Here is a 20862-nt window from a genome sequence, read left to right on the forward strand (position 1 = left end):
TCGGACGATCCAAGATTATGATCATTGTGTTATCCTGAGTGATCAAAAAGGTCATTCAGAATTATGAGACAATCCTATAAATTCCAGATTTCCAAAAATAAAAGTTCTCATCTCTTCTCTTCTCCCCTCCAGGCACCTGGAGACAAGACCCGAATTTCCTTGCTGAGAACGCTCTAAGTCCTGCACTCAGTACTGTCACACACACAAGTGGCACAAAACAAGCAGTCCAAGGCTTACACTAAGGACCCTCGCGGGCAGGGACTTCCCTGGCGGTAGAGTAGATGGGAACACACCTACCAATGCAGGGAACATGAGCTGGAGCCCTGATTCAGGAAGGTGCCACAGAGTAGCTAAGCCCATGGATCCTAACTACTGAGCCCAAGAGCCGCAACTACGGAAGCCCACACGCCTAGAGCCTGTGCTCCGCAACAAGAGAAAGTGTTAGTCACTCGCAAGAGAAGCCGCCGCCACGAGGAACTCAAGCGCTACAATTACAGTCTAGTTGAAGTCCTCAACTAGAGAAAGTAGCAATGAAGACCCTGCACACCAAAAAATAAATAAATACATCGGAAAAAACCCACGAATTTTCACTGGGAAAGACTGCTTTAATCTTGAAGGATGACTTCAAGCGGTGAAACAATCTGCTAATCCTACTCAAGCTCTTCTGATGGCTCAGTGTTACTAACAGCATTAAGTACAAACTCGAAGAGTCTTCTCTAATTTATATGTATCAAAAGAACTTAAGTTGGAAAACTTTACTGGAAAAGATTAACTGAGTAAAAAAAGGTTTAATGAAAATTAAAGATTAAATTCATTGGAACACTGAGAACAATTCTAGTTCTGACATTTTTTTGTTTCACTTCTCTTAAACATTGCCAACAACAGCTTCAAAAGTACTGTCCTAGATTATTAATAAGGTCAGTCTGGAGAACTCTGCTCCCGTTACTCTGCTCCTCTCAGAGCCGCCTTCCCTGATGTTTACCCCATTTCCACTGTAGTAGCAAGCACTCAAGTCTCGTTCCTTAGATTCCTGGGTAACTACTACACGACTTCCACCACCTAGCTGCTCCGGTGGGAGACAAATGTCTGGATGAAGAAGCAGATAGAGAGTACGGAGCAGATGTGAACACAGCCCTTCCTCATGTCCCTGCACTCACCGCCACGACACCCTGAGGAGAGCATCACTGCAAACACCTCCGGCCACGGCCTGCGTGCCATGGAAGCAGCTGAGCGAGCATGGCAGGGAGCTGGAGGATCACATCGCGCCAACCTCCTCACCCCTGCCGAGTCCCCCAACAGGACAGAGTAGCAGCCACCACCAGCAGCAGCTGGAAAGCACACCCTGCCCTGGCTACCTTCCCTCACCCTTTCACCTCCCGTCTCAGATTCCCATGAATCACTTCTCACATGAATGACCTGCACTCAAACCTCTTTCTCAGGGTTTCCATTTGGTATAATAAGCAGCAGTGTACAGTGTTGCTTGGAGTCAGGGGTGCAAAGATAAGGAGGGCCTGTGCTGAACAAACTCATAACCTGACAGGAGAAGCGATTTATTTTTTTTAATGTAAAAACACAAAACTTCATTGCTTTGGGATGAAAGAGTGAAGCAACAAACCGACTAAAAGATCAGTGAAGCCCTATAGGTGACTCGTTCCACCCCAACCCCCACGAAGAAAGAGCGAGCTCTGCTCAGGAGTCACAGGTGATCAGTGCAGTGATGGGAGTGGTCCATGTTCACCGCTCTCCAGGAGAGACCCCTGACTCCTCCTACTTAACTGTCAGCTTTACTTCTTACATGTAGGTTAAGAAGAAAGTTAAGTTTTCCTTCCTCCAAAGAAAGAATTCTCATGTACTATGGAAAATACGAAGGGAGAAAAACTATTAAGTTCTTGACTGTGTGTTAATAAAATTATTTCTAAGTCTGTTTTGACCTTTTTCTGTTCCGATGAGATTCTTACAGGTAGAAGCAGGTACTAAGACCAAATCTTTCTTATAATTATGATGAACTGCTGACATTTTCATTCAAAACTTACTTTTTAAACGTGAAGTCTTCTGTACATTCAGCTCTGTGTCAACACTGTGAACCAGGAATTTTCTCAGAATCAAACAAGAAACCTATGGTTAATTTAATTCTGCACCCTCCCTAATTGGCAAGTATTTCAAGAAAGGCAGAACAGCAGCAGAATTCCTTCTCTCAGGAAAGCAGTCTCCTGGAGAAGGAAATAGCAACCCACTCCAGTATTCTTCCCTGGAAACTCCGTGGACAGAGGAGCCTAGCAGGCTACAATCCATGAGGTCACAAAGAGTTGGACACAACTTAGCAACTGAATATGAAATAGGTAAACCATATATTACGTCTTTCCAGTGTGTTGTTTTCCCTATGGGAAATAATCTGGTGTTTTCACATCGGTTGCATGTCCTACGTACTTAGTGTTAAATTGCTCAGGTGTGTCCAACTCTTTGTGATTTCATGGTCTATTCGTGGAATTCTCCAGGCAAGAATACTGGACTGGGTAGCCATCCCTTCTCCAGGCATCTTCTCAAACCCAGGGATCGAATGTGGGTCTCCAGCATTGCAGGCAGATTCTTTACAGTCTGAGCCACCAGGCAAGTCACTCACCTCTATGCACTTAATAGTAATACAAATCTAACCACTTCCTTCATTATATAAATCTCTTCAAAAGCTTCAAGTACTTTGGTGTTTTGTTAAGAGTGTCTTCTTGCAGACTCCTGGACTCTTCTCTAACAATGTGGGTTCGGTGTTCTCTTGGCCTAGGTCTCCGCTGCTGTCACCCTCAGGACGCCTTCAGGATTCCTGTCCACTGTTGCATCTTCTGATTCCTAGACCTCATGTATATATTTGTTTCAAAAAAGTATTTTTTTTTAAAGAGGACATTCTCCAGTATTTTTCCAATAAAAAGAGTTTGGGAGATGAAAAACAGGAAAAAGAGTACTAACAGGTATAGGTAAAGGGCGCCACTGTACTCAAGACATCTTCTCCAACATCTCAGGTATGCCTGGGCCTGAGGCTAGACTACTCACCCTGACCCACCAGGAACTGAGGACACAGTTGAAGGGACGTTAGCCTCAGGTTTTTCTTTCTCATTCTGCTTTAAGACGGATTTTGGTTCTTCATTTGTGGCATCCTCTTCATTAGTCACTCTGCACCAAGGAAGGAGATACCAAGTTTACAAGAGAATAAAAAGAAACAAAATCTAAGAAAAGGGCATAAGTAACAAGAAAAAAACCACTGGGATTTCTGTAAATTCTAGCTGCTAAAACTTCATGATTAAAGTTCACTCTAACAGTTCTAGAGAATAGTCCCTCTCTGCAAAGACCAAAGACAATGAATAGCAATGAAGACCCAGGGCAACCAAAAATAAAATGAAATATCTTCACTGGCTACCACTGCTTTGACCTCAAAGGATGACTTCAAACAAAGAAACAAAAAAAACATTGTTACTCCCCTACCTAAGTTCTTGTGATGGATCAGTATTAACTCAGAGCGTAAAATACAAACTGCTGAACCTCACATTCAAGACCACCCAAAATCTGGTTCTACTCTCTATCAGGCTTAATTTCTGTGCCCCTCTATTCTCTTAATCTCATGAATCTATCTGTCACCTCCACTGTATAATCACAAGGTATTTGATTTAGGTCATACCTGAAAGGCCGAGTCGTTTTTGGTATTATCTTCAACTTAAGCCTGAACTTTGCAATAAGGAGCTTATGATCTGAGCCACAGTCAGCTCCAGGTCTTGTTTTTGCTGACTGTACAGAGCTTCTCCATCTTTGGCGACAAATAATATAATCAATCTGATCTCGGTATCGACCATCTGGTGATGTCCATGTGTAGAGACGTCTACTAGGTTGTTGGAAAAGGGTGTTTGTTATGACCAGCCTGTTGTGGTGACAAAACTCTATTAGCCTTCGCCCTGCTTCATTTTGCATTCCAAGGCCAAACCGGCCTGTTATTCCAGGTATCTCTTGACTTCCCACTTTTGCATTCCAATCCCCTATGATGAAAAGGACATCTATTTTCGGTGTAATTTCCAGAAGGTGTTGTAGGTCTTCATAGAACCGGTAAACTTCACCTTCTTCAGCATAAGGAGTTGGGGCATAGACTTGGATTACTGTGAGGTTGAATGGTTTGCCTTGGAAACGAACTGAAATCATCCTGTCGTTTTTCAGATTGCACCCAATTATTGCATTTCGGACTCTTTTGTTGACTATAAGGGCGACTCCATTTCTTCTAAGGGATTGTTGCCCACAGTAATAGATATAATGGTCATCTGAATTCAATTCGCCCATTCCTGTCCATTTTAGTTCACTGATTCCTAAGATGTCGATGTTTATTCTTTCCATCTCCTGCTTCACCACATCCAATTTACCTGGATTCATAGATCTAACATTCCAGGTTCCTATGCAGTATTCTTCTTTACAGCATCGGAGTTTACTTTCGTCACCAGACACATCGACAGCTGGCTGTCCTTTCCACTTTGGCCCAGCGGCTTCATTCTTACTGGAGGTGTTAGTATCGGCCCTCCGCTCTTCGCCAGTAGCATGTTGAACACCTTCGGACCTGCGGGGCTCATCTTCCGATGTCCTGCCAGACAGCCTTCCCTGCTGTGTAAGAAACCTGCATGTGGATCAAGAAATAATTAGAATTGGATGGACACAGAACAACAGATGGGTTCAAAATTGGGAAAGGAGTTGTTGTTTAGGCCCTAACTAGTGTCCAACTCTTGTAATCCCATCAAGCTGGCAGGAACTTCATCTGTTCTCATGTAGCTCTACCTTACAGATCTATTCTCATAAGTTTAAACAAATGAGCAGGAGGAAACTCTAGGTATGTGCCTCTCATCCACGACAATCAAGAGTATTAAGCTTTTATTGTTTTTCTAAACTAGTAAAAAAAAAAAAAAAACCTATGAATCAACAGAAAAAAATAACAGTAAGATGAGAAAATAGTGTAAGAATCAAACTTTTCTCCTAGTACTTTTATTTGTGACCTGACTTCAAAGGTTTTATTGGGGCTTATACTTCAAAGTTAAAGGAAGTTATAAAGGGAGAAATAGCTAAAGTCACCATGCACAGCAAAAATTTAAGTTGAACCAAGTATTTAATGCTTAACTCTTACATTTTCTTGTTTCCATTCAGTCAACCATATCATACTACCCTCAAACTATTACCATCTGTGAAAGGACCATTCTCATGTACCCTGACACAGGAGCCACTGTTTCCCTTGGGGCTTCCAAGGTGGAATCGGCCCTGCCAACGCGGGAAACATAAGTGACTCGGGCTCGATCCCTGGGTCAGGAAGATCCCTGGAGGAGGACATGGCAGCCCACTCCAGTATTCTTGCCTGGAGAATCCCATGGACAGTGGAGCCTGGCGGGCTACAATCCATAGGGTTGCAAAGACTGAAGTACTGTTTTCCTTGAGTTCAAGTGTTAAGTCTTTCAAAACATTAAAAGAGGTTGGAATGAGAACAGATATCTAACACCATTGAGAAAGATGTTTCTTTTTAGGTGGTCCAGGGTTAAGAATCCTCCGTGCAATGCAGGGGACAGCAGTTTGAACCCTGGTCTAGGAAGATACCACACGCTGCAGAGCAACTAAGCCCGTGCGCCACAACTACTAAGACTGCGCTCTATAGCCAGAGCTTTGCCTCAGAGGAGCCGCCACAGAGAGAAGGCCGCACACCGCACCAGAGAGGAGCCCCTGCCCACCCCAACCAGACAAAGCCCGAGTGCAGTAAGGAAGACCAGGGCAGCCAACGAATACAGCAATTAGTAGTAAACAAGAGACATAGTGAAAGAGAGATGTGCTGTTTTAAAGAACTAGTTTTGTCACGTTACCTGACTTCTTCACCAGCAAGAGGTGATTTGGTGAGTTTAACTTCTTCTGCTTCTTTAGGTTTCTCTAGCTCTTCCGCTTTGACCACATGACTTGCACTTGTCTCTTCAGTCTCCTCTCCTGTCTATGAAAAAGAAAATGTAGTAAGTTTCATATTTGGATGAAAACTGAAAGATCCATGCAAATATATTGTTTCCGGCTAGTCTTAACATGTATTTCCATCTTTAAGTACTCACTGAAAACTGATTTTCTCTCACAGAGAAAGCTTTGCTTTTCACTTAGTAGAGTTACTATTAAAAGGCAGCTACCTTGATTTTTGCTGAAGCCTCACACCTTAGTTTGTAAATTGAGAAAATCTACCTAGGGAACTTCTGGCATTTATGAGGAAACATTCATCCTATTCACCTATAAACTTACTTTGCTTTGTGTACTCGGAGGCAGTTCTGATTTTGGTTCTACATCACTGACGGAGCTGGCCAGCACTTCATCCTCCTTTGCCCTGGCATCCTCTGACTCAGCGCCTTTTTCCTGTTCTGCAGCTGCATCTTCCTTCTCACTAATATTCCCTCCAGATTCCCTGTTGGCATCCTCCTCCTCCTCTTGGTCTAGTGAGAGGCGACCTTGTTTTCTCTTCCTAATCACCAACAGTCACAAAGAAGAGAAGACAAACAGGCAAAATAATTTGTTATCCCTTCCTGAATTCCAAACATAATGCTGCAAACCTAAGAAAACTCTTAAATTGGGGACTAGTGATTAACATGCATGATACAGTGAGGGGGAGAGATAAGCTGTGATTTTGTGGAAGGAATAAAAAGAACTGGATTCCTACTGTAAGGATTTTCCTAAAACACTTAGAATCAAATATACTGTTCTAAGTTAGGATCAGCTATTTTTACCAAGAAAACACCCAAAATCACCTTACAAAATCAACTGGTTCAAAGAGAGAGCTCTAAGAACAAACAAATGTCAGCTATTTGTGACTTTTTAAAAGTCATTTCATTTGAAGGACAGAGATTGAAGAGAATCTTAGATTTATACACACTGCTTTTGCCTAGAGTTCTGAGGGGGTGAGGTACAGGGAAGACTTGTATCTTCTGTCTGAAGATAGGAAAGATGGAATACTGAAAAACTCAAGGACAAAAGCACTGGGCTCAAGACTTAAAAGAGTAAATGCTTAAGACTATTCTGGCTACAAGGAAATCATGTAATATTCAAAATACTTTTTTACAATCTACTTTTTGTTTCAATGCTCAGAAGACAGAAACATCAGAGAATAAAAGACAGATCTGATTTACAAATGTACATGTGTACAAAGACACACACAAGCGGTGCAGCCAAATAAAAAGATTTTTAATTGAAAATTCATTTTAAGTCAGGTGCACTTATTAATTACACATCGAGTTTTTAAAAAATTAAAGCTCAAGAATTTTTAAAGCTTTCCAGAGAATAAGAATGTAATTCCAAAATACCACAAAATGTTCCCCTCAATGAGAAAAAGGTTAGAAACACTGGCAGCAAGAAACATATCATCAGGTCAACCCCATCAATCTCAATGGTTGTAACAAGAGCCCATGACTTCAGGGCCTTGAGGGCAGCATCACCTGGCCAGAACGCTCTCAGCCTTTCTTTTTGTCCCTTTGGTTTTCTGTGTCTCTTCTTCGCCATCCACTTCATCTTCCTTCACTAATTCATTTATATCATCTTCATGACACTCTCCACCTGAAATCACGTTAACAGGGTGGTCAGACAGACAGGAATAAAGGATTTTCACATTGAGATGACTCATTTTCATTAAGAAAAAAAAAAAGTCTAGTACTTTCCCTTGTTCTTCACCAGACTAAAATATCATTTTCTGAGGGCTGTCCTTGTTTCTGAAGACTAGGCTACGTTCCCCCAGTCTAGGCCTCCAAGACAGTCCATATTTTTCTCCTGAACTCACTCCATTTATACTTAATGTCTGCAATCCCTGCTGTGCTCCACACACTATGAGGACACAGCTGCACAAGTCTTTAGCAGTATATGCTGACTGAATAAACAGAAATTCCAAATCTACTACTGTACTTGTCAAAAAGAAACTGATGTTTCCACCTGATCTTGGACATCTTTCAAACTAACCAAAAGATACCTTGTCTTATCAATAAAAGAGGTTTAGAAAAAGGCTTAAAGACTTCAAGTTAGACATAACAGAAAGAAACACATCAATTTCCCATCTTCAGACACTGACATTCAGGGTCCCGAACAAGAGTATTGTTTGGATGCCCAGTCTGACCACATTCTATGGGTAACAACCAAAAGATCCTGGTACACACACAGATTCTACCAAACCACCAGATTTTGTTATTACTTCACTTAAGCTTTTACAGAAAGTATAATATACCCCAAAGCACACAATATAACATAGAAATCAACGAAATTATACAAAGGGAACACACTTGTATAACTAGGTCCAGCTGAAGAAACAGAACATGACTAGCACTGCAGAAGCCACCTGGGCCCTGCTGCAATCACCAGGCACCACCTACATCCCACAAGGAACCACATTCTCAAGTCTAACATCAAGGAGTAGTTTCATCTGTTTTTGAGTCTTAAGCAAAAAGCCTACAATATGTACTCTTGCCTCCAGCTTCCTCCACTCAACATTCTAAGTCATGCTTCTTTACATGGAGCTGTAGCTTATTCACTGTCATCCCTAAATATTATTTCATTTTATGACTATACCACAATTATCCATTCCTGCGTTATGGACATTTGGTTTGAGACCATTACAAAGAGTGGTATTTTGAATATTTCTCCAGATTCATTTAGTTTTTAAATGTTTAACTCACGCCGAACTAGGACCACCAAACACTCGAGGAAAGCCTCTAATGTCAAAGGCAAACTGAAAACAAACAGAAAGGAAATCAGAGGAAACAAAAAAAGGGGGGAAAAAAACACCCTATATAATTAAATCTCCTCAGAGGCATCCACAAAAAAAGGATGACTGAAAAAAATTAATTAGAAAAAAACTATTAGAAAACTCTTAAAAACTACCAACATGACAGCAGTTTAGGGGAAGAAAAAAAAACCAACAAAACAAAGATGATGAGAATGAGCTAGCCATAGGAAAATCTGTGAAATGAGCATTTGAGGTCAACAGAATAGTCAATACACGGGTTCTAAAACTAAATCAAAGTTGGTATCCTAGACAGCAAATGCACATGAGTTTTTGAGTAAACTCCGGGAGTTGGTGATGGACAGGAAGTCCATGGGGTCACAAAGAGTCAGACATAATTGAACTGAACTGAATATAAATAGAGTATAAAAAGGCAAAACTACAAGGAAAAACAGAAAACTAAGGAAAATCACTACCGGTAAGCGTCAACAGAACACAGGAGAACACAGTGGGATAGGCAGGGACAGAAGCAAGAGTTCTCTGTTTATCTCTCTGTAGAATTCAGAAAATCCCTTAAATTAAGCAAAGTTTAAATAAACAAACATAATCATCAAAATGATAACACAACACACTAAGAAAGGGCATTGGAGACTAACGTCTCCACGGGCTTTACAGTATTTTGACTGCATACCCTTAGCAAAATGCATTCTAGGACAAAAAAATGTTCTATTCCTATTAGTAATAACAGTGTTGGTATTTTGAAAGTATTTCTTTTGTATTACAGGTAAAAGCAAGGAAGTTGTTCTGCTAATCATATTAGGAATATAGACCTTCAGCACATTAGAAATGACACACAATTATAAAACCACCTTAATGAAATTAAGTGAAAACAAATGCTAAAACTGAATTTAAAATTTAGAGCCCTTTTTAAGGTATTTTCTAGCTCTGTTTACTGAAACAGAATAGAAGCAATATCACTCTAGTTGTTCAGTCACCAAGTCCTGTCCAGTGTTTTGTGACACCATGGACTGCAGCACAGCAGCCCTCCCTGTCTTTCACCATCTCTCGAGTTTGCCCAAGTTCATATCCATTGAATTGATGATGTCATCCAACCATCTCACCCTGTTGCCCTCTTCTCCTGCCTCAATCTTCTCAGCATCAGGGTCTTTTCCAATGAGTCAGCTGATCGCACCAGGTGGCCAAAGTATTGGGGGTTCAGCTTCAGCATCAGTACTTTTAGTGAGTAGTCAGGATTGACTGGTTTCATTTCCTTGCAGTCCAAGGGACTCAAGAGAGTCTTCTCCAGCACCACAGTTCGAAAGCACCAATTTTTTAGGGCTCAGCCTTATTTTCCAACTCTCACAGAATTGAAACATTTATCTTTTTTCCCTCTACCTGGCTGATCCTACCAGTACCACATGCTTGTCTCAAAGATTAATCCATACATAAGCATGCATGGTCAGTACAATGAAACCGCAAAGAGCTCACTGAATCAGTTCTGGCTTCTTTGGTCGCTTGATTATTGCAACTGGATTACAAGTGGTTACACTAATCATTGTTTAAATTTGTTCCTTGTTTTCAAATTGTGCTTTGTGTCCCCAGCTGCACTGTTACTGTCAATGTTAATAGCTGCATTACTTATATCCTATTTAATTAATAAGACTGCTGTCTCCTGTAATAACCAATGTGTAATCGGGCCTCAAACAAAACTTCTATGGCTAAACATTTTGAGAAAATCACATTTATAAACATAAAATAATTGTAATAGCATAATTCTAGGTATGATAAGGAGCAACAAGGGAAAATGTCTCCTGGATTATAGTCAAGACAGAATCCAGAGAAATTTTAATTATTCATGGAGCCTGGTCCAAAATTTAACACCTGGAGGGGCACATCAAGAATTTTTGTCTAAACTGGGATGAGCCTCCCAGTGTTGTGGGACAAAAACTGTTCATGGACAATCTCCCAAATATTGGTCAAATTCCTGATCAAGAGGGGAAGACTTGAGAAATGAAATCAGCAATTGCAGCCCTTCAATGTGAGTAAATGAGCCCTGAGGAAGAGGAATACCTAAAACCTAGCTGGCATCAGACTGCAAGACTCCTTTTGGTGAACCCTGAGGAAACTGGGAATACAGGATTCCAGGCTCCCAGAGAGGTGATGGACCTACCAAGGAAATAATTTTAATGAGCCCTCTTGCATCTCCCCATACATAGAAAAGTGCTGAATTTCTTAAATTGAGATACTGTCTCTTGGATCTGAAGTTCTGTATCTCTACGTCAACAAGTGTAAAGTAGACACTTTCCAAAGAGGAACAAAAAGAAGATAAATCTCAACATTCAGAACACTGGCGCCAAAGGTGGACACTCCAGCAAGATCCGCTGACAAACAGAACGCATGCTCTCTTTCCAAGTCTGTGGAATGGACTCTGACAGCGGGGAACTGTTGCAGAGAAGCCAATTCTAATTCCTTAATCTTGGAAACTGTTTCTTTGACTTCCTTTTCGTTGTTTTTGTTATTACAATCATATCCCAACAGCCTACCTCAGAGGACCCTAGAGTTGGACTGACTGAGCAACGAACACTTTCACAGGACCCTGCATGCCCCTCTGCCTATGAAACTAAAAAGCTTTTGTTCCGCTCATAGAGATAATCTGACCCCACTCACCTGTGAATAGCTTAAAAAGAAGAGATGAATACACCCCTTCCAAAGGCTGGCCCTTCCCAGAGATGTTTTTCAAGACTGAACACCCTTTTTACTTTGCTTCCTCACTGCCTCTCCCTATTCTGTCCTTTGGCTTTAGTTCTCATTGCTTCTCTGTCTCCCTCTCTCTCCGATTTTATAAAACAACCTGGCATCCAGACCCCAACAAATTAAGTTACTATGACAAGTTAAGAATGCCAACTTTTAATAAAGTTGTACTCCTTGCCTCAACACCTCATCTCTTGGATTCACTGGCCTGTCCTTTGACAAGCAGAGCGAGCTTGTACTCAGTATCAGATTCTTTACCACTGCACCACCTGGAAAATCTTCTGGAATTTAAGTCCATCCCAGCTACTATTTAGGTAAGTAACTTTAGGTGCCTCAGTTTCTTCATCTGTAAAATGGAGAGCATAAAAACATGGGCCTGGTAATGTGTGATTGAGCTAGTAATGAAGTAGCAATGGAAAGTCCTTAAAACACACAAAAGGCATCTATGAAAAACCTACAGCAAACATACAAAGAACAGTAAAACACTCATGTTTTCTCCTTAAAATTGGGAACAAGGCAAGGATGTGAATGCTCGCCACTCCTATGCAACACACACTGGAACTGTACCCAGTGAAATAAGGCCACCAAAAGAAAGAAAAAGTATGCCTACTGCAAAAGAAGAGATAAAATGGTTTCTATACAGTCACAGTATGATCTATCCTCTGGGGTAGGGAAGGGTAAAGGTGGTCTTGGAACTGTTAATTTTAATGGTAGTTACATAAATCTAATAAGCATTTCTCAAAAACAGAACACTGTAAGAGTAAATTTTACTGTACAAAAATTAAAAGAACTATTTAGAGCATCATCATTATTATTATTTGACATTTATGAAGTGGATTTATTGAGAGAGATATACATTCCACAGACAGAATGCCAACCATCTCCAAAGGAGAAACGGGCCCCAGGTAATGGGGCCATCTTGGAAAGCAAGAGCGGTCATGGGAGAAATCCACAGGGTACGGGCCATCTCAGAAGGTAAGAGGCCTGAAAGCATTATTAATATCTATAGGGCATTAAGACACTGCACTCATGAAACAAGAATATGATGTTATATACAAGTTTTCAAACAAAAAAGTTCTCAAAATTAAAAATATCCAAGGGCTACATCTTGATGCCCAACCCTGGTTATGAGGACAACAACAAAACAGAGCACATGTTTCCCAGTGGCTTCTGCAAGTTTCTGGTCTACAACATCAAACAGCTTGAAGGGCTGCTGACATTCGACCAATCGTACTGTGTGCTGTGACTGCTCCCAACACCTCCTCTAAGAACCTCAAAGTAATTGTGGAAAAAGCAGCCCACCTAGCCATCTAAGTCACCAACTCCAATGCCAGGCTGCACAGAGACGATATTTACAGATAGCTTATGGAAGGAGGAAAAAAACTCAAAAGAAAAGCGGAATGTTAAAATACTGAAATAGTCTCATAAAGCCAAAAAAAAAAAAGAAAATTAAAAGTTAGTAAAGAGGATAAAAATAGAAAAAACAAAGTATCAGTCCATAAGGTAACATAAGAGTCAATATATAAATAATGATGATTACTGAAAAAAATGAAGACAACTGTCCTTCCCCAAATTTAAAAAGTTACAGAAGGATGGATATCACTGCAAAATATCAGAAACAAAGACAAGATTCTATCTATCACCTTCCAGAAACAAACATTTTATGTAAGTGAGTAAAAACTATCAACAAGAGACTTTTTAAAATAAAAACACTGGAAACTTAGAAACTAATGGGACAAAAACCTTCAAAATTCACATTAAAAAATTATTATAGAACACAAAATTCCATACCAAACTACTAATCATGCCTGAGGTCACCTGGTTATTTTTAGTGATGGTCTCCAAAAAAAAAAAAAGATTCCATCATGCAATTTTGTTGAAAAAGTTATTTGATGATTTACCCTCATTTTGGTGGAACATGCCAAGAAAGAAGACATCATGGGACCCAAGAAACAGGGAATCCAAGAGAAAAGGAAGATAAATGGAACATCCAGAGAGGTGGTCATGATGATAGATCTTAGGTTTAGAACTGATTAAAAAAAAAAAAACAAGCCAAATTGGAGCAGGTCTGAAACAAAGAGGGACTTCAAAATAAAGGATGATTAATAAATTTAAATATGTTGAGAGGTAACTCAAACAATTTTTAAAGTTCAGAATCGAATCAGTAGTAAGCATATAGATGACTAAGCAACAACAAAATGAGAATTATTCACTACAGAGAAAACTAGTGGAGCAAAAACCATTAACACCGCGGGATGTTTACAAAGTCATTACAAAAAAAAAAAAAGGAAATACTTAAATATTAATAGTCTAACCCAAACTGAGATAGGAACATTGGCAGGCTGGGGAGGTGGGAAGGGTCTGAAGGTGAAAAAGTGTGTGCTGGCAGAGAGGGGAAAGACTGAAGGAGGCGTTAAAAGAAGACCTAACATGAATAGGTTAAGTCAACAATCGATGGAAACACCAAATTTTACAAGAAGAAAACAGTTCCTTCTAGGGAGGACTGACAGGGATGAGAAGTGATGGAAATGGTTCAGTTTCAAAATAAGCCTTTCAGAAATATCTATTTTTAAGCAGGCTCATGGTAACTTCGATTACAATGAAAATTAGTTTTTAAATGATCACAGTGGACGATATGGAAAGACCAATGTTGGTGCAGTGAATCTTAGTGATTATGGGCTCCCCCCGACGCTCAGTGGGTAAAGAATCCGCCTGCGACATGGGAGAACACTGGAGACTCCGGTTGGATCCCTGGGTCAAGAAGATCCCTTGGAGGATATAATGGCAACCCACCACCCTATTTCTACCTGCGAAATTCTACGGACAGAGGAGCCTAGGGGGGCACAAATAATGGGGTCCCATTGAGCCGGACCCACTTAGCGATTAAGCACACACATAAACAAATGATAATGGTAACTCAGTAAGAGCGAGACTGGTGAGGGAGTGATCAGAAATGAATCTTATTTGTAGACTCAAACAGAATTTAATGACTGGTTGGAGCAAAAGTGAGAATAAGGACAACTGCCAAGGGTTTTTTGTTTTGTTTTTATCCTGAGCAATTGGGCGGGCAGATACATCTAATGAAACGGGGAGCCTGGGGAAAGTGCAGGATGGCGAAGGGGTAGGAATGGGTGACATTTTGGCCCGATTCTATTTTAGAAGCATATACAAAAACAAAACAAAAAGGTCCGAAAAGAGAACCATGAGTATAGAGGTTGCAAAGAAGTAAAGGACATCACTACGTGGACTTTTTAACCAGATCCCTGTTGAGGACAAAGTGAAGACATATATCTGGGACGTGATGCTAGCTAGCAATTCTTTGGGGACGGAAGGTCTGGGGATAAGACTGCCTTTCAGAAGAGTTCAGGGTCGCTAAGGGTACGCAATGCCAGACCGCCGTCAGACTCCGAGGTAGGGTTCTCACGATCCGAATGGGGAGACGGCCGAAGCCAGGCCCCGAGAAGCAGCTGCGCGAAACGTCGCCGAGCACACAAGCCGAGCCCAGGGGACCGCGCTGGGCGGGCAGGCGGAAGAGGACGCCGAGCCGCTCGAGAACACGCCCGCCGGGCCAACGCACAATCGGCAAAGCGTGCCTCAAACGAGGCGCTGGGCGGGGCAAGCCGCCGTTCGCCTCAGGTAGAGTCGCTCACCCAACGGCACGCAGTCCTCGTCCTTCGAAGTGGAAATGTCTTTGGAGTCGAATTCCTCCATGTCGCTGTCGCACGAAGCCCACAGGGACGCAGCAGGGACGTCCAACAGCAAAGCTCCAGAAGGGACCGTAGACTTGCAGCGTGGTCGATGGCGCCTGACTCCGCAACTCCCCCCAGCCCCGCAGAGTGTGCGCAGGCGCAGAGCGTACCACGTGATCGAAAGGCAATACTTCCGGGCCAAAGGCTCCGGCTTGACCCTGCTGGGGCGGTTGGAAGAACGCGGGCTCCGGCCTGAAGCGGTGCATCCTGGAACTTGTAGTGCTCAGGGCTCAGCTGTTTTGATCTGTGTATGCTTAAGACTTCTTTTGCCCATGAGAATACAGATTACCTTCGCTATTCACAGGTTGGTATTTTTAAATTGGCTTGTTATAACTTATTGTAACCCCTCCAATATTCCCTGTGATTTCTAGGGTTATTCGCGGACATGCGCAGAGTGAAAATTTGGAGTGAAAATTTTAACCAGCGGTGGGTTGTACCGAAGATGGATCCCACAATCCGCTTACTTCAGCTCTTCTAGTGTAAATAAATATCTTCACAGCCTCTTCAGTACTGCGTTTTTTTCATCTTTATACTTTCTGTCTGTGATTTCGCTGTTCAGAGTGACCGCCGAGCTCATTCTGTAACAGCAGAATGAGCACAGCCCTTACTTAGCAGGCAGCAGTTGCAGTGCCTCCTTACCCGGCACCTTGTTAGTAGGCAACAGGGCTTGGTCGGCCATTGTCAGTACCCCAGTGGGCGCCAACCACAAATGACCAACTGTCAATCAGGGATCTTTGGTTGTCCTGCCCTTCTATTGGTGAGCGCTGCAAGTTGGCCTCGCCCACAAGTTAACTGTCAATGAGACCATTGGGAAAGCGTTTCAGCCAAGCGTCAGTGGTATTGTCATCAGGTGGAGTGAGCTTAAGTGGCGGGTTCAGGCCTTCTCCTGGCGGCTCTCCAGCTCCCCCCGCCTTGGCCCAAAGGGTGAGCTGGAGGGCCCGGGGAACAGCCTGGGGAGTATGTCTAAAGTGCTCCAAAGCCCTCACTAAGGCCCTCTACTAGTCTTGGCGCAGCCCTTGTGGCAGCGTGAACCTCTTCCCCCCTTTCTTTGCGACTTAATAGCAGTGGCTGTCTAACAGCAGTGGCTGTCTGCCTGGGCCGCAGTCTGAGAGACCTGGTCTCCCATCTGGATGGCCTAGAGAGACCTGAGGGCCAACTGGGCTGAGCACATGACTCCCCAGGGATGACCAGCTGGGCAGGGTGTGGGAACCTGGCCCTGGAGGCGATGCCTACTCAGACCTGCCTCCTCCTAGCCAGGACTGGGAACTAGCAGGGTGAAAGCTGCGCCTTGGGACCTTACCCTTTCGTGTCAAGGCAGAGAAAACATTCGCTTGTTAGTGATTTATAGGGACATCCTCACCTGACCATGACCTGGCTTAAGACAAAGGATCTAAGAAGTTTGCAACAACTAACCTCACCCCTCCCTCACCTCGTTTTTAAAGGCTCTTACGGACAGCTTCCCATAACTTTGGGGTTCTTAGGACACGAGCCACCCATTTCCTTGAATGAACCTGTACGAAACCTCTGTTCCAAGCTCTAAGCTCTAATGTTTCAGTGTCTCAAGGCCTCCCTGCATCTGGCACATGGAATTGCAATTTGGTAACAGTGTTGTGGTGCTGGCTTAATGTTCCTAAGCACAAGAAAGCTGTGGTGTGCTTTATGAAGAAAAATGTGTTAGATAAGCTTTGTTCAGGTATGAATTGTAGTGCTGTTGGCCTTGAGCTCAATGTTAATGAATAAAAAATTTGGTACATCAAGAAAATGGAAAGGGAAATTTGCCAACCCAGACGTGAGGCTGCTCTGCAGAGTGCTAAAGTGACATCCAGAGAGTGCAAGGAAGATATGGAAAAGCGGCTGTTTGTGGAGTCTTCAGATGACAACTGATTATAAAAGGTGTAGTGGAAAGCGTGTGAGGCTGAAAGCAAAAGAAATTTACCGTCATGTTACCCAAGGTCAGAAAAATGTGAAGCCCTCCTCTGCTAGCGCTTTGCACATTTCAAAAGGTGACAACATATGAATAGTGTTAAGCTTGCCAGTGAGGCAAGTTCTGCAGATGAAGAGGCTGCAGAAGAATTTAAACAATACTTGCTAAGTGATATACAGGAAAAGGGTATGTGGAAGAGCAGGTTTTTAGTGCTGTTGAAACTGGCTTATTTTACAAGGACATTTGCAAAAAGAACTTACATAAGGCAAATGGCCTCCAAAGCCCCTGGTTTTTAATCATTCCAGAATTATGCAACCCTACTTTTTGTGCACCAATGCCAAGAGTGACTTTTTTTCTTTTTATTTGTTAAATTATGAAAGTATGATAACACTTGGAAAATACAGAACTTACATATATTTCCACTATTAATATATGTTACAGTTGTTTTTAAGTAGATGAATTAAGAATTTAGTTGGAGTTTCATTATCAAACTCAAAAATTAATAGAAAGTATAGGAAAGACAAGGATATAGTAAACGTGAAAAGCACTATGAGCCTATTCAACATAATTAAGATTTATACAATTTTCACACAACATTAGGATACAAATTCAAGTTCCCATATACTATAAACTAAGAAACACTGGAACATATCCAAGGACATAAAACAAGGTGCAAAAATTTAATGGTCCAAAGGTACTGCAATCATACACAGTCTATTCTCTTATCATTGTGGAATTGTGTTAGAAATCAATATCAAAAGGTATTTAAAACTAACTCACATATTTTCAACTGCAATGTGGTAATTTTCAAGAGACTTCAACTTAGCCATTGAAAGCTTCGATAGAAGACTGAAAAAACACAGAGGGTGATTGCAGGGAAGCATTTAAATGAGAAATTAATAGCAAAATTGGAAATTAGTATCAAAGATGCTTTATCCCATGCATTTCAAAATTAAATGTTGACTTTTAAATGATGGATGTATCTAAGATGCCATACAAGGAAAATTAGAAAATATTGATCACAGAATAAAAATGAAGAGAATTTACCAGAATTTGTTCCCTGCAGCTGAAGCTGCTCAATGCAATGAAATACACTGTGGAGTCTTGAATATGGTATGAAAAAAACAATGGACAGTAACATAAAATTTCGTGAAATTTGAAAACATGTACAAAATACCATAGCATGTTAATTTCCTGTTTTTTTTAAAAAACATATAATTTCTTATACGTTTCAAGCCTCAATTCAATTTCTTTTTAAATCACCAAGATAATAAACTTTCTAGACTGTCAGCAGTAATACTAGATGCCAAAATACATGGAACTATATCAAAGTTTTGACTGAATGTAAATTAGAAATCTAGCATTCTATTCATACTAAGACAAGTGGAATCAAAATGTGATAAACTTTTAGCTACGTAAAAAGTTATGTTTTCTAAAATATGTTATACATACTATTTATATATGTATATAAAAGCTTTTCTACTATGCTTCATGAACTTTGAGAGAACAGCAACAAAAGAGATGGATAAACTGGGAACCATAAACAAAATGAAAAGGGGGCACCAAATATGAAATAGAAAATGTGAAATAAACTAGATAAAAGTAAAACATCATATATAGTCCAGTTGTTTTTAAACATGTCTGCTCATTAGAAACACATCTGAAGCTTTGCAGACAAAAAGCAATGCCTGGGCATTTCTATTTTTCAAAAAACTGCAAGATAATTCTGGATTTTAAAAAGTGATTTCACGTTTTTCTGTTAAATGGTAGTTTCAGTGATAAAGAATTCCATTTTCTGTTGACCAATCACAATACAATGGTATGAAGCAAATTAGTTACATAATCACAATAGTAAAAGTTGTTTTCCAGTTTTCAAAATAGCCATACAAAAAAACAAAGGATACTTAGAATTGCAAGCCATAATGGAAACGACTAACCTAACAATATAAAATTATTACATATGATTTGGGGGTTTTAGTAGAGTGATGTTAAGTGGAGGCTCACATGCACATGTTTTCATCCAACCATCCAGTCTATTTTTTTGGTTAGTGTATTTAACCTATTTACATTTAAGATGACTACAATTTATATTTAAGTTTAAGTTATGTAATCAAATCCGGGTCGCTTTCAAAGTCAGATTCCCTGGGGATACCCAGTCCCTTGGCCTGATCCCCATTCTGGGAAGCCTGCCGTGGGACTCAGAACCTTTACGATAGTGGGAGAACACCTTTGGTATGACCATTCTCCAGTATCTGGGTCACTCAGCTGGTGGGTGTGAAATTTGATTTTATCATGATTGCATAACCCCTACCATCCTGTTGCAGCTTCTTTGGACATGGAGTACAACAGCAACTTCAAGTGCAAACCCCTACTGGTGTACAGAGCTTCAAGTTTACAAGCACTTAACCGGAAAAGTGTGAACCATTTGCAGTCCATTGGAGGTGGAACAAAAAAGGTTGGATGACATCTGATTGATTCCACAGCTGTTTCAAACCAGAAGGTGAATAGTAACTCTAGGGCAACTTCGGCTTCAAGATTTTGTTAAATTTTGGATAATGCCCTAGTCAACTGCTATGAAGAACTAAAAAATGCCCACCCCTATGTAGCTCTTTTCACGCCCCCAAATACTGTCTCTCATCCAGGCCCTGGATCAGGGCATAAACGTCTTCAAGGCACAGTATACAAGGGAGCTTTGTAACAAGGCTTTTGAAGCTCTCAAAGCCAACAAGGAAACTACCGTGATGGACGAACTAATGGAAGTCAGTCACTATACCCAATGTGATTGTGTTGGCACAGCCTGGGACACCAAGCATAAGCCTGTAACTGTTGGAAAAATGTTTGGCCAGGCTGTGTGGAAAATTTAGAAAGCTTAGAAGATGCTGCAGAAAGAATGAACAGTGTAAAAAACATAATGGATGCTGCATGGCAAGTAAGTGAAGGCTTCGGTGACATAAAGGAAACTGTGGGGGAAATTTTGGCAGAGAAAGCGAAAGACAGTGATTATAGTCAGCCGAAGAGTCCAGGAATTGTCCCTCTTATAGCAGCCAAAGTAACAGAATGGAACTTTGCCTTCAAACAAATTTTCAGTGACATGGAAGGGTGTAAGCCTATCCTTGATCCTCAGGATAGAATGATTTAAAATTGATGCTCAAATTTAAATCATTAACTTCCGGTGTGTTTGCCCCTTATGATGAGATGCTTAGAAGACATGAGGCAAAAAGCCAAGCAGACAGACTGGCCCAGTTTCTAGAGCTAATTTAGGAGGGGAAAGTGGCAACTACATCAAGTCAGAGCCAAAGCTCTGAGGTTGCACAGATGTCAGCCTGTCAACCTCTTCCTCATCTGCAGAATGAGTTCCACCTCCCTCTGCAGCATGCCAGGCTTCCCTGTCCTTCACTATCTCCTGGAGCTTGCTCAGACTTGCATTCACTATCAGTGATGCCATCTAACTATGTCGTTCTGTCGCCCCTTTCTCCTCTTGCTCTTAGCCTTTGCCCTGCTTCATTTTGTAGGCCAAGGCCAAACTTGCCTGTGTACTCCAGGTTCTCTCAACTTCCTACTTTTGCACTCCAATCCCCTATGATGAAAAGGACTTTTTGGTTTTAGTTCTAGGTCTTGTAGGTTTTCATACAGTCGTTCAGCTTCTTCGGCATTAGTGGTTGGGGCGTAGACTTGGATTACCGTGAAGCTGACTGGTTTGCCTTGGA

At 41.4% G+C, this 20862-nt stretch overlaps 1 protein-coding gene across 2 annotated transcripts in view; it reads right to left on the reverse strand.

Moving 5' to 3' along the window:
- The window catches only part of CFDP1 (craniofacial development protein 1), a 129712-nt gene extending 114420 nt beyond the window's left edge, over positions 1 to 15292 (reverse strand). For both annotated transcript variants that reach the window (XM_068993003.1, XM_068993004.1), the window contains exons 1-6: positions 15133 to 15292; positions 7461 to 7578; positions 6277 to 6493; positions 5862 to 5983; positions 3665 to 4639; positions 3043 to 3162 (exon numbers count right to left, since the gene is read on the reverse strand). In XM_068993003.1, the coding sequence (XP_068849104.1) occupies positions 3043 to 3162; positions 3665 to 4639; positions 5862 to 5983; positions 6277 to 6493; positions 7461 to 7578; positions 15133 to 15193 (1613 nt within the window). In that variant the 5' untranslated portion in view covers positions 15194 to 15292. The remainder of the gene's footprint in view (positions 1 to 3042; positions 3163 to 3664; positions 4640 to 5861; positions 5984 to 6276; positions 6494 to 7460; positions 7579 to 15132) is intronic.
- Between the last annotated feature and the right edge of the window lie 5570 nt (positions 15293 to 20862).

The sequence above is a fragment of the Capricornis sumatraensis genome, chromosome 20 (genome assembly GCF_032405125.1).
Source record: "Capricornis sumatraensis isolate serow.1 chromosome 20, serow.2, whole genome shotgun sequence".
Taxonomy (NCBI): Eukaryota; Metazoa; Chordata; class Mammalia; order Artiodactyla; family Bovidae; genus Capricornis; species Capricornis sumatraensis.